This window comes from Drosophila novamexicana, unplaced genomic scaffold (assembly GCF_003285875.2).
Source record: "Drosophila novamexicana strain 15010-1031.04,08,12 unplaced genomic scaffold, DnovRS2.1 tig00000462-arrow-pilon, whole genome shotgun sequence".
NCBI lineage: Eukaryota > Metazoa > Arthropoda > Insecta > Diptera > Drosophilidae > Drosophila > Drosophila novamexicana.
Window position 1 is genome coordinate 1,709,466 of NW_020824806.1, and position 14,244 is coordinate 1,723,709.

The following is a 14,244-nucleotide window of genomic DNA, read 5'->3' on the forward strand; positions in this document are numbered from 1 at the left end:
CGCAGCTGATTGACGATAAGTTCGTCAGCAAGCAGCTGCTTGTGTATAAAAAATATACACTATGGACCAGCCCGATGATCATTTTCGCTATATACACAGTTCCTCGCTGCACGAACGTGTCCAAATCAAGGTGTAAGTACTAGTGTAATGCAACTGCTAGGACGCCTACTAATTTTTTGTTTTGGTTTCTCCGCAGCGGCACCCTTGAGGGCAAGAAACGCCAGCCAGATTATGAGAAACTGCTCGATGATCCCATACTCCGCTTCTCGGGCCTCTATTCCGAGGAGTACCCCTCGTTCCAAGTTCGGCTGCAAGTTTACAACGATGGACGCCCCTATTGCTTGCCCGTGCACAATTCGTATAAGGCCTTCGGCAAACGCTGGAGCTGGAACGAATGGGTGACGTTGCCTTTGTTATTCTCCGACTTACCACGCAGCGCCATGCTGGTGCTGACCATACTCGACTGCTCAGGAGCTGGCCAAACAACGGTTATTGGCGGCACGGCAATCTCCATGTTTGGCAAGAACGGCATGTTCCGCCAGGGCATGTACGACTTGCGTGTCTGGCTAGGCGTAGAGGGCGATGGCAACTTTCCGAGCAAAACCCCTGGCAAGGGCAAGGAATCCTCCAAATCGCAGATGCAGCGACTTGGCAAACTGGCCAAAAAGCATCGCAACGGTCAGGTGCAAAAGGTCGACTGGCTGGATCGTTTGACATTCCGTGAAATCGAGGTGATTAACGAGCGCGAGAAACGCATGTCCGACTATATGTTTCTCATGATTGAGTTCCCCACCATCATCGTGGACGACATGTACAACGTAAGTGGACTGAGAACATTTTTTACGATTTAGTTATGCTCACGCCTTCAACTATTTCACAGTATTCAGTTGTCTATTTTGAGCCAGAAGTGGACAACAAGTATAAATTGCCGGCCAAACCCAAGCTGGTTCTGGTCCCGGACTCGGAAATTCAAATGGTGAGCAATTATCTGAAGCAACTACTATATGCCTTTATTAATTTGATTTTTCTTTGTGCAGGAGAATCTGGTGGAGCGCAAACATCATCGTTTGGCACGTTCGGAGCGCTCTGGCATTTCAGATCGGGAAGCCAAACCGACAACAATGTACGTATTTAGTTAAATCTAGATGGAAGCTAAAACTAATGGTATATACTTTCAGCATTCGGGATCAATTGCACAAAATAGTGTGCTATCCGCCCACTTATGTGCTGAGCAACGAGGAGCAGGACTTGGTTTGGAAGTTCCGTTTCTACTTGTCATCGCATAAAAAGGCGCTCACAAAGTTTCTGAAATGCATCAATTGGAAACTGAACGATGAGGTCAACCAAGCGCTTTGGATGCTCGCCAATTGGGCGCCCATGGATGTGGAGGATGCACTGGAACTGCTCAGTCCAACATTCAGACACCCGGAGGTGCGCAAATATGCCATAAGTCGTCTGGCACAGGCACCTGACGAAGATCTCCTGCTGTATCTGCTGCAACTGGTGCAGGCGCTCAAATATGAGGATATCCGCATCATCATACAGCTGCACAAGTTCAACATACCCGAGCCAGAGCGCGACGTGGTGCGCTCGCTGCTGGACGAGAATGACTCTCTGCTAGACCAGAGCAGCATTTCCGATTTGAGCACTGCGAGCAGCGCCCTGCATGCCTCGGTCATACCTGCCAATCAGCGTGCTGCACTGGCCGCCGGTAAGGTTGAGAATTCTACCATGGCGAGCAGTGTGAGTGCGCCGGCAATCAGGGCCAGCACTCCAGCACTGAGGATGGAGCGCGCTGATGCTGCCGATACAAGCGCCGGCTCGCTGGCCACCCAGTCCAACTCGCATACACCGCTTCTGGGCCAGACTGGTGTGCCCAATCTGTGCCAGTTCCTAATACAGCGCGCTTGTAAGAACGCCACGCTGGCCAACTATTTGTACTGGTATTTGTCCATCGAGGTGGAGGATGTGGCGTCGGTGCATAAACAGGATCAGCGGACGCACGACATGTACGCCATGGTCCTCAATATATTCCTCAAGGAGCTCTATGACGGTGCGTAGATTTTATGTTCAACAATCCCGCTTTCTTATAACCATTTCTTACACCCGCAGGTGACTTTCATTTGCGCGGCATTTCCTATAATCTGCGCAAGCAGCAGTGCTTCATTGACGAGCTGGTCAAGTTGGTTAAGCTGGTGGCCAAGGAGCCGGGCAATCGCAACAAGAAAACGGAAAAGTTCCAAAAGCTGCTGGCCGAGCAGACCATGTTCAAGGTGAACTTTACCAACTTTGAGCCCATACCATTCCCCCTGGATCCGGAGATCTATATAACTAAAATAATACCACAGCGCACGTCGCTTTTCAAGAGCGCCCTCATGCCAGCCAAGTAAGTAGATTGCTGCATAGATTGCCAACTAAAAATAATCTTTATCCGGTTACAGGCTTACCTTTGTCACATCCATTGCAAAGCACGAGTATGTGGCCATTTTCAAGCATGGCGATGACCTGCGACAGGATCAGCTAATACTCCAAATGATTACGCTAATGGACAAACTGCTGCGACGGGAGAATCTTGATCTCAAACTGACACCGTATAAGGTGCTAGCGACAAGTTCCAAGCACGGGTTCCTTCAATATATCGACTCTTGCACCGTGGCGGAGGTGCTGGCCCGGGAGGGCAACATACTTAACTTTTTCAAGCGGCACAATCCCTGCGAGAGCGGCCCCTACGGCATATCCGCCGAAGTGATGGACACATACATCAAGAGTTGTGCGGGCTACTGTGTGATCACATATTTGCTAGGTGTGGGTGATCGGCATTTGGACAATCTGCTGTTGACGAGCACCGGCAAGCTGTTTCATATCGATTTCGGTTACATACTAGGACGCGATCCGAAGCCTATGCCCCCGCCCATGAAGCTGAGCAAGGAAATGGTCGAGGCGATGGGCGGTGTCAGCTCGGACCACTATCACGAATTCCGCAAACAGTGCTATACGGCGTATTTACATTTACGTCGGCATGCCAATGTCATGCTGAATCTGTTCTCGCTAATGGTGGATGCCACAGTGCCCGATATCGCTCTGGAGCCAGACAAGGCGGTCAAGAAAGTTGAGGAGAATCTACAATTGGGCCTATCCGACGAGGAGGCGGTTCAGCATTTGCAGAGCCTGCTGGACATATCCATAACAGCTGTGATGCCGGCGCTGGTCGAGCAGATACATCGTATCACGCAATACTGGCGCAAGTAAATGCCAGTAAATGTAATATAACTTTTTAGGTAAGTGTATTTTAATCCAAACGTAGTAGGTATAGCACATACCTACATTCTGGTGTATTATATATATATATAAATATATTATTGTGTCGTGTGTATATATATTAAGCAGCCTCTTTGTTATTGGTATGCACAATGCATAAGCGCTCCAAGAAACCCGTGTGGGTGCTTTTCAAGATTTTTGAGTTCTTGATAAGCTCCATTTCTGGCTATGTGCATTTAAACGGTCTTAAAGACGGAATTCCTCATATCTTTTTACCGTGCGCCACATTCGGAAGCGGCAGCATCATTGGCATTCTCAGCTTGGTCGGAACTTTTTTCGCCGACCAGCTTACCATGTGGTTTGAGGCCCTAACCAGCGGAACCTTGGGCACGTTGTATCTAGCTAACGTTTATGCGCACTTGTATCTGGTGCAGCATAACAAGATGTTGCCGTTTCTCAAAGATCTCGAGGAGGAAGAGGACGGCTACATACTCTGCTGCAATAGAAATGCCATTATTAGCTTGTATGCTGTTGCCATTTATTATCTGCATTGCACCTTTGCCCTGGATATTCTCCTTTTTCCTGGAAGTGGTAAGGATGTGCCGCGTAGCAAACGTCGACTTAAATTATACTTTATAAGCAAGGACGTTGAGCGTTACGTTAGCCGTTTTCGTTGGTATCAACTGCTCACCGCCAGCGTTCTGACCAAAGTCGCAGAAAGGAAGCCAACATATTTTGAAAATGTTATTCGCAGCAAGCCATCATATTTGGAACATGTTCATCGTAGCAAGCCCAGCATTTGAAACCTTTCGATATTTGCGCCATCGATAAATATTCAGATCAGCTGTTTGCCATAACAGCCCTGTCTTATTGCGCGCCCAAATTTACAGCTGTTTTGAAACCTTCGGCTTCGCGCTGTTATTGTAATCTATTTAGTTTAGTGTTTTTGGTGTGCGGAAAATATTTAGGGTTTTGGATAAAATTACAGTGTGTCGTGATTTGCAAAACTTTTATTACAACTACTACTACAACTGTGTGCTAGGACTAAATGGCAAGCGGTGCGGTAAGTGTAGTCGTTTGTTTTATTCGAGTGCGGTTTCCTAGAAATTTCTGTCTGCAAAGTTTTCTGATTTTCATAGTTCAGTTTCTATGCGTGGTGTTTTCGTGCGCCAACTTTTTGCCAAATGTGCGTGTATAGAATTGTGCTTAGTTAGTGGCAGGTACTCATATCAAAAGTTGTTGCTAAAAGTTAGCCGGGGCTACTAAAGTTTCAGGCCAAACCGCTCTGTTCTGCAGCTGCAGACACCGCAAACTCGCATCCCGCCCCCACAACTTAGCTGGCGTCCAAATAGTGCGCAGCTAGCAAACTTGGTCTGCCCGCTCTTATTGGTCACTTTCTCTACATATCCCAGTCTCTCTCTCTCTCTCTTAGCCTCAAAGAGCGGCAAACACAATTGCATTGCGAGCCATGAGTCAGCCGCAAAGCAGACGACTCTCACGTTGCCTTTTGTTATTGTTGTGCTTGGAATGCAAGCATAGCGCACGCTTGCCCTCCCCGCTCTGCATGTGCTGCCAGCCGGCTGTGCCTGCAGGCAACCTCTCGCTCTAGCACTCCTTATTGGAGCAGCACGTGTTCATTTTCATGCTAAAATGTATAGTCGTGTATGTAGGTATGCATGTTTGTACTGTTTTTTGTTGTTTCTTTATTTTTTTTGGCATACTGTTAAGGTATGCGTGAGCATTGCGTCTGAATGTGTATGATGGGCATATGTTTTAATGTATATATGCTTGTTTGTTGGATAACAAATTATCGTAACGTGCAGCTTAAAGTAAGTGCAGGGCAGACCTATGCCTAGTACATATTGATAAATACAACATATGCTCAGAGGCAGATGAGAGAGTTGATAGAAGGTGCCAATTATAATTTTAAATGTTCATATATCCTCTTGTGACGTCAGCGATGTTCGATCGTGGGAGTTGCCACTTGACATAAAAAGTGACACCCAATCAAAGTTATCGATCACCCTCAAGCTTCGATAACACATGGTGCAGTCAGCTTTTTAATCAACTAGAAGCCATCAACTTATTTTTGTGCAATTGTAATTTAAAGCCTAGCTATGATTTCTTATTTACCACATTGCACAACTTACACTGGCCTGGGTATGTATCAACCTTTAGTTTTGCAGTTATTGTCCGCGAAAAGACTCGATTCAAAATATGACGTCGTAAACCAAACTCCCTTGCCGAAGGTTCCCATAGACAACAAAAAAAAAAACAACCAATCCAAAGCGAACGCTGTGTACGTGCCGCTTATGCAGCTCCATAGATCGAGGGGGGGTAATCAGTTTACGCTGACGTTGTTCTCTGCTGCTTCTTGCATGCCCATTCTCGGAGTCACATGCACACACACACACTCACTCATAGTCATACTCGTGTTCAAATGCAACTTATGTAGCTACATCTAAGTAATTTTACTGACATACTGATATTTGTATATGTGTGCTAATATGGTGTGCGCTGTTTTTCTTTTTATTTTGGTTGTTGTTTGCTATTTCATGAACTGATACTAACACGGGTGCTACTATTTCAGTTGCTTACTAAATAGTTAGTGCCGGAGCGGGCTGACTAAGCGATCGACCCAGCGAGCGACTGTCGCGCCATATTAACCATACTGTGTCAGCCCAGTGCTGCTCGCAAACAGACACACACACACATACAGTTGCATATGCGACGTTTTTTGCATATGCCCCAATGCAAGCAGCCAAACCGCTAGACGCTCCATTTGCCAGTAACACCCTGTAATTTTGCCAAATGGGTTGTTTTGTTTAGATAGCTCTGTTGATCTGGAAAATAGAGCTCTAGGTTTGTTGTTCTGTTAAGAAGTCCCGTTAAGATATCAGAAATCTTTCTTCTTTCTTTAAGACTTCGTTTGGCCAGCATAAGGAGATGTCAGCCCAAGGGAACTGTTGTTAATAAGTACAGTTATCCCTGTGTGAATTTTTATAAAGTGAATATCTACACTTTATACAATATCTTCTACAATTGGCAATGGGCATTTTATATATGTACATATGTTTATTTCCTTTGGGCTTGCTGCAGGGTATTTTGCCGTTCAGCTTAAACGAATTTGCAGCGTTCTTATTTGTTTGTATGTGTGTCGCTGGCGTCCACAACGTGATAAAAACTTTAAACATTGAATTGTGATACTTCGTCACTTGGTTGTAAATTGAAATAAGACCCGTATGCCGCCGTCAGCTGCAGCGTCCCGCTCGCCGTTGCTTGCCGTTGCTGCTACTGCTGCGTCCCGGATCGGACCCGGCTCCCGCTACGTCTCCGGCTGGCGTTGCAACACAGTTAAGCGTGAAACGAGAACTAAATAAAGCACAGAACAAACGAAAATAAAAAAAACAAAAATTCTATTGCGATTGTCAGCAAATTTTCTTCAAATGCAAAAACAAAAACTTCAAATAAATAAGAAAACAAGCAAAGAAAAAGAAAAGAGAAAAGCAAAAAGCAAAAAGCAAAAGCCGCAGCTCGACTTTTGTTTATGCACTTTGTTTAGCCAAGTTTTCGGTTGCTTCGCTTTATGTTTTAGTATTTTTGTTTTGTTTTTGTTTTTTTACAGTTAGTTGCTTTTTCCATTTTGTTTTAGATATGTAAGTGTATATTTATTATTATTTATGTATGCGAATCGCTCGTTGCTCCGATGATTCCGCTGCCGCTGCCGCTGCTCGCTCTCTCTCCAGCGCTCGGTATCAGAATCTCTGTTGCTGTTTCGGTCTCTGTCCGTGTCTGCGTCTACGTTCACGTGCCCCCCTCGCCCATCCTCGTCCGCTGCTCGGAGTCGGGAGCCGGGGCCAGTTCTGGCGCATTCAGTGCAGTTTTGGCCGCCTCTGGTTAGGTTGTCCTAGCGCGCAATTTTCTTTTAGTTCTCCATCCCGCCAAGCATTGCCGGTGGTTTCTTTCGGTGAGCGCATTTCGCACGTGTTTGTTTATTTTTATTGCTCTATTTCGACTCGAAGCTCTGTTCTGCTGTTGTGCTCCGACGTTCCGATTGTTATCTATTGTGATGCGTTCTCGGCCCTTGGAAGCATTCTATTTGGCTTGACTCATAAATGCATCCAGTTGGTGCAACATTTCGATATATGAAATAAACGTGCAACAAACGGCTATATAATTGCTGGCTGAATTTCTTCTAGCGATTATTTGTTTACATGGTGAGTTTGTGTTGAGAAAACATGTTTAATTCAAATGTTTAATAACTATAATCGAATTTCAGTGTTGGGTAATTTCAAAAGATGAATTTAGTTACTTTCTTTCCGGGACTCTAGCTAAGTCTTGAAAAGTTTATTATCTAAAACTTAAGGCATACAACTTATAATCTAAAACTAATATATATTCCATAAAGTTCTGTTTAAAGTTTTTTTTCTTTTATTGCCTTCATATCATTTTGTTTATTTGTACTCTTAAAAGTATGCTATGTGAATTTAAGATATTTATCTCAAGTTCCTTTGAAAGCATTTGAATTTATGAATTATTATTAGTTTGGCTATAAATAAATGAATATATATTCATTTAATATCGGGGATTGAGAGCGACAAACAAAAAGAAAGTCGACTGTTGGAAAAGAATTAGAAAGAGGCATGATAAATATGGAAAGTGATCTTAAACTTGGATTGAAGTTAATATGTGTACAATATAATAGGATTTTACATTTTTAAAAGGGGGTTGAATCAGAAAAATCGAAATAGAAAGCATTAGAGAGAAAATCCTCGAAATTTTAGAAATTTATATATATTGAGTATCTTAAAACACTTTATAGTTTTAAGAGTACCATAAAGAAAATGCTTTACATTGCTAAGACGTGCCATAAAAAATCCGCATATACTCGTATATATTCTACAGTCGTATTCTCTTTAGCCATTTGCAAAATCTAATTCTTTCAAATCAGAGTCTTGGAAATGTTTTATAGTGGCAATATTACCGTTAAGGCAGCGTTCAAGTTTTATGGGTCTTGAGTCACACGCTGCCATCAATGTAGTCATAGTCTCTGTTGTATTTGGTCACATTATCTGATAAACCAAACCAAACCAGGCAGCCCGACAGACACACGGTGCCCGTCGAGGGGGTTTGTTGACCCTGCGCCGCGAATGTGGTTGATAAAGATTTTTGCAAGACGCGTTCGAAGCGGGCAACAACTTACGCGAAGATCATGTCAATATAACAACGTTTTATGGCTCCACTACAAAATCTCATGTCAACGGGAGAAGGTGACGGGTGGGAGGGGAGGGCTTAACTCATAAGTAAAACGCACACGTAACCAAAATAAAAATGGTAGCAGAACTTAAACTATGCCGAATAATTGCTAAAACCCGTAGCCGGAGCCGTAACCATGTCTTGTTCTTTCTCTCGCTCTTGTCGTCAATTGCCGGTTGCTGGTTGCTGGTTGCTGGTTACCCAAGGCCAACGTAACCATCGGGTTAATTAACCCGCCATTGTTAATCCTCTAGCCAGCATATCAGCTAATAACCAACTATCCAACTGGTTCGCTATTGTCACAATCGTTTTTTGCCCATAATGAATTCAATTATTGTCACTTGAGTGCGTTAAGTATGCGCAACTTGTGGCCGCCTCAGGTATTTGTGTAGTACCTACAAGTCCAAAAGCGTACCCAGCTGAAATATTTGGGCGTGACAAATTGTTGAAAAATTCAGGTGTTTACTGAGGAACGATGCTAGCTAGAAACTACAAAGGGCTGCAAAATTAACTATCTCACTGGATACTGTTGATCTTAGAAGTAAGATGAATATATATATTTCATATCTTACAAATGCCTGAAAAAGGCAGCGAGCTTTGCATGGGTTCCTGGGGCTGCTTTTCTTCTAACACGCTTTTCAAATGTTTTCCACTGCAAAAGGCTCATCGAATCTATCGTAAATTCTTCTGATTGAGCTAATTTAAACTTTTTTGGTTAAATATATAACAATCCCATTACTTATATGCTCAAAGATTCTGCTGGTTGCATAAGGAACCGAAGAGAAAGTGGAAAACAAATTGAATATGAAATTATATTAAATGCTTTTTTCTATTCCCCAAAAAGTGTTGTCAAGTGCCGCCAAACCAAAGACCAAGCCTTTCTTTATAACATATTCGACCCAATAATTGTTTAAGCTCATGCCTTAAAGTTCAGCTGGGCTATTAGGGGCTTTGGGCTTTTGGTATCTGTTAGATACTTTTGTGTGGCTCTACGTGCCTGCCTGTTGTAGGCAAATGTTATGTGCGTCACATGAAATTAAAATTAAGCTCTCCCCAAAACTTGTTTTTGTTTTATATTTTGTTTTTGGAGCAGTCGCAGCTTTGCGTGTCGCCTAATATACGATCTATACAGGGTATATGAATGCTTATAATATATGTCGATGTGTGTGTATATATTTTTTTTGCTCTCCCGTCTTTTGCTACGTGTTATATAGCCATTAAAAAATAAATAAATAAAAACCTTTATCGGCAAGTACACACACACACACACACACACACACACACACACGCACACTCACACACAACCCATTCACATAATCCACATTTATCGTTCGCCAAGTTTTATTTGCCGCAATTGAAATTTCAATTCTCAATTCTAATTTATTAATTTCATTTAAGATAAGTAAATGCGACTTTTGTGTGTGCTGTTTTTTAATGCCCTGAACCTTAAAGGGGTATAATTGTTTTTTGCAAATGTTTGTCACAGACAAAAGAAACCATCCCCGACTCCATGTAGCATATATATTCAAAAGCTGAGTCTGTCTAGCTATGTTCGCCTGGTTATCCGTCTGTCCGTAAGCGGCATAGATAATCTCCCACAATTTAGTATGTAGATATTTGTATATTATACCCAGATCCACAATATTTCACTTTCTAGATACCTCGCACCTAGCAAAGTAGAGGCTTGCAGCTTGGTATTTAAGCTCTTTAAATTTCATAAAGATCGGACTGTAAGCACCGAAGTTAATAAGGAATGCATTATATATGGTATAGATAGAGGAAGCACGGCCGCAAATGTTCGTGGAAGGAAGCTAGCATGTTTCTAACGTCAGCTTCTTGCTGAGCATAGGGTATCTTGCAATCGGACACACCCGACTAGCACCTTCTTACTTGTTGCGACTTTCAGTTGATCGCTTAGCCCCGCCTTTAGTTATAGACGTCGCCATATAGCGACTGCTTGTTTTGTTCTTATTTATTTAAAAAAAAAAGCAACAACAATTTAAAGCGCTTTTTCTCGTTCTCGCTCGCATCGCTTCTCTTCTTTTACACGTTCCGTTCCGGCTGTGTGTGTGTGTATCTGTGTGTGAGTGTATCTGTGTATGTGCTCTTATAAACATGTTTTCGCATTAATAATACATTTTTATTCGCTAATTTAAGCGCTGTTTACTTTAAAAACCAGTTAGCACATACGTTATACGATGTATATACACACATGCACATTCATATTTATAAGTAAACACACATACACACTATCACACACTTTGGCTCCACCCCAGTTTGATAATTTGTTTAGTGTATTTGTTGCTGTTACTTTTTCATATATTTGTTAAGCTAAAAAAAAAATGATTCGCCAATGCGCAACTATTTACAACTCTTAACCGCACTCTCACCCCTTGACCCCGTTTGGTGCCAAGTTCCTTTTGGCTTATGGCTCAATCAAGGGCAGGGTTGAACGAGGCGTTTGTCACGCCCCTTACTCCAATTGCCAGTCGTCCTTAGAGTCTATTGTTTATTGTCGCCGGTATCAAATAAATGCCGTCCCATTCTTCAGCCGCCCACGGCATAAATCTAGCTAATGATTTTGCTTACTCTACATTTACATAAAATTGTTATAGATCTTATTTTCATGTCAAATTAGTTTTTCAGCGTTTCTTCTGAACTGTTTTTGTATACACTATATATACCATTGATCTTTTTAGCTTTACGTGTTTGCAATTTTAAACTTTTTGCCTTCTCTCCACAAATATATTTCTGATACAGCAAATTACATTCAATATTAAGAAGATATCTTGATATATCTTGTAATAATGAGAGGAAATCTGAATTGTTTAAATCTTTGAATAAGCATTTTCAAGACAAACTTGAATCCAATATTTGTATTTTATAGAGAACTTATTTTATTGACTTTCATTCATGAAGTTTGCCTTTCTTATTGTACTTAATACCCAATAATATTTCATTGATTGCTGAAAGAAAAATTCAAGAACTATTCATTTTGCAAATAGGAATCATTTTGGGATCCGATGCGTTGGTCTATAGAAATACTTAGAATCAAAATATAATATTTAAAGATCAATTAATTGTTTGAAAAAAGCTTTAAGAATTTAGGAATTTTGTTAATAAGAATCCTGAAGAATTGCTTAAAGAAAGGTTCAAGAAATTAGGTATTTTAGGTATTTTTATTCAAAATAGGGTTATGACCTTTGCAAAGCGTATACCTTTATTTATTTAATATCCCTCCAAATCTAAACTTAACTTAAACAATGCATATTTCCCATCTTTGCCTGAATATCAAGCCTTCAAGCTAGATTCCCGCAAATTTGGCAGTTAATTTCGTAAATATGGACTACATTTTCTTCATTCTACACACTGCGCCCTTATAATTCTCAAATCGTTTAAGCGCTGACTGTTTGATATGTGTTGCTTGATGTCGAAATATATGTCTCTTTCACTCAGACTATATTGATATTTATGGATATCTTACACAATTGTATAAGAAATGAGTGCAACAAGTTTTGAAAGAAAAATCTCTTCAAATTATAATTTGTATCATATTCATTGGTTTTTCAAGCTCGAGCAGCCCAATTAAATGAGTGCTGTTGTTGTCTTTACTTTTTGTATATCTTGTATTTTTTGTGAGTTCTGAAATCGAACACGCTGCCCCAGATGCGGCAATGAAGGGCGGCGGGCGACAAGACGGGGCAAGGCACAAAGTATTAATACGCGCATAAAAATGGAGCACATTGAAGAGTCATTGAAATGTGACAATTTGTTGCCGCTTCAAGTGCGCTTTAAGTCTTTTGAGCAGACGCAGCGGGGCACCAGGGGCGTGGCAACGGGTTTGAGGGGCACAGTTGGAGGGACAGAGTGGCATATAACACCAATCAATCCGATCCGAGCAGCGATCCACAGGCAGCAGCTGCCCTTTCGTCAAATAAACAAAAGCCATTAGCAAATGTATCTGAGAGATGCGAATGAGGCGACACTTGAGCTCATGTAATCAAATCATAAATTTATACATCTATTTTTTTTCTATATATTTTGTCTGTATACTATTCTATTAATTTCCATTAGAGTTGCGTCGCTCGCTTCGAGCTATCTAAACACAATGCGACGCCTCAATTTGGTTCAAGTATCTATTGTGGTTGGTTGCAACAACTGTACTTTGTGCCGCCGAAGGTTGTGAATTTGTTGAACAGACAAAAAGTCGCACTCATACATACATACACACATACATATAAAGGCGCATTCTTAGACTGAAATAAATAGAATCAGTTCAACTCCTTTTCATAGTCTGTGATTTCATCAAACGAACTATGGCAGAGTAACAACTTAGAGATGGTCGCGTGATGCATCCTTAAAGGCAGGATGTTTCATTTTTTGCCAATTGGTGAAGTGGCGATAGGTATCCAATAGTTAATGAAGCTAGTCCACTTTTCTGACCCACATTAACCTTACAATGTATTGTAAGATCCTTAAGATACATTTCCACTTCATATATAGTTCCTAGTTAAAATATAACATTGTTGAAGGTGATTCATTCATGCTAACTTCATTAATTTTTCATCATTTTTGTAAATACAAATATTAATCACTTAGAAAGTTTAGGATCTCTATTTTTCGACTAAAGTTATATTTGAATTAAATTCCATAATTAATACTGTAAGTAAAGAAGAAAGTTTCATTAAACCAGGCTTGCCTCTGATAATTGTAAGCATGAAAAAAAAACACTCACGAAAATTAGTTTTCGTGCGCAAAAACTTTATGACACGCGTCCATCTCTAGCAGCAAGTATTTTGCATCCCCTTTGCGCTGTTTTATGTAAACTGTGAATGTATTTGTAAAATGCCAGCAACTGTCGTCATTGTTGTTGCTTCAGTTGCTATTGTTGTTCTTGCTCTTGTTGTTGTAATAATCTGAATTCAAAAAGTAGACGAATATTTTAAGAAATCATTTCTTGATTACGACGTTTGAAAACAATTTGTCTTTGCTCTCTCGCTTCACTTCTCCGATTCTTTCGTCGCACTCCAAACGTTACTTAATATGTAAATGTGTATGTATATATACATATGTATGCACGTACATACATATGTACAAATGTATTTAAGCTGTTTGTGTGTGTGTGCACATAGAGTCTAAAAGTTGCCTGACTTGTTGAGCAGTTACTTTTTCCATTATTCTTGCGCCCATTTTGATTTTAATTGTTGTTGTTGTTGCTTTCTTTGGTGCTTTTCCATTGGCTTTTATAAATTCAACTTTGAATTGCTGTCGTCACAAACGAATTTTGCGTAATTTGAGTAAGACGAATGAATGCTTTTGTTGTGCTCCCAAAAAGTTTAATGAAGCTCTCTACCTACCTACCCACCTATGTATCTGTCCCACTCACACCATCAATCGAGATTGTGCCCTCAAAAGTAAAAGCTCTGATTGAGTTTTTATCGTGTCTGTGGCAGCGCGGCAGCCGCTGGAATGCATGAATGGAGAGGCAAGGACACGCAGTCAAAACAACGTTACCGACACATGCCACATGTGCCGCACCAGACGACCGACACCTGTTGAAGGGCACACACGCAACGCAACGCGCGCTCACACACAGACACACACACAAACACACACTCACGCGCGCATACATCGACACGCGCCGCTGCTTGCAAAAGGACAACAGCCGCAGTCGCCGGCAGCGGCAGTGGCAGCGACTGCGAGCAGCAGCAGAGGCAAAGAGCGAGTCCC

At 41.6% G+C, this 14,244-nt stretch overlaps 3 protein-coding genes across 3 annotated transcripts in view; all 3 read left to right on the plus strand.

The window, feature by feature from the left end:
• Window positions 1-5: 5 nt before the first annotated feature.
• On the plus strand, window positions 6-3,349 carry LOC115760556 (phosphatidylinositol 3-kinase catalytic subunit type 3). Its single transcript, XM_030701961.1, has 7 exons — window positions 6-132; window positions 197-818; window positions 881-976; window positions 1,038-1,123; window positions 1,179-2,053; window positions 2,113-2,386; window positions 2,442-3,349. Exons 1-7 carry the CDS (start codon window positions 62-64, stop codon window positions 3,247-3,249), a joined length of 2,832 nt encoding a protein of 943 aa, XP_030557821.1. The 5' UTR covers window positions 6-61; the 3' UTR covers window positions 3,250-3,349.
• LOC115760560 lies at window positions 3,315-4,236 on the plus strand. Its single transcript, XM_030701965.1, has one exon. It carries the CDS (start codon window positions 3,411-3,413, stop codon window positions 4,059-4,061), a length of 651 nt encoding a protein of 216 aa, XP_030557825.1. The 5' UTR covers window positions 3,315-3,410; the 3' UTR covers window positions 4,062-4,236.
• Window positions 4,237-4,251: 15 nt separating this feature from the next.
• Window positions 4,252-14,244, plus strand: part of LOC115760557 — a 43,511-nt gene continuing 33,518 nt past the window's right edge. The window contains exon 1 of the mRNA XM_030701962.1: window positions 4,252-4,321. Coding sequence (XP_030557822.1) covers window positions 4,307-4,321 — 15 coding nt within the window. The 5' untranslated portion in view covers window positions 4,252-4,306. The remainder of the gene's footprint in view (window positions 4,322-14,244) is intronic.

Coding starts and splice junctions, on each gene's coding strand:
- LOC115760556 (XM_030701961.1), top strand. CDS start 62: ATGGACCAGCCCGATGATCATTTTCGCTATATACACAGTTCCTCGCTG. Junction 819..880: donor TCGTGGACGACATGTACAAC/GTAAGTGGACTG, acceptor ACTATTTCACAG/TATTCAGTTGTCTATTTTGA. Junction 2,054..2,112: donor CCTCAAGGAGCTCTATGACG/GTGCGTAGATTT, acceptor TTACACCCGCAG/GTGACTTTCATTTGCGCGGC.
- LOC115760560 (XM_030701965.1), top strand. CDS start 3,411: ATGCATAAGCGCTCCAAGAAACCCGTGTGGGTGCTTTTCAAGATTTTT.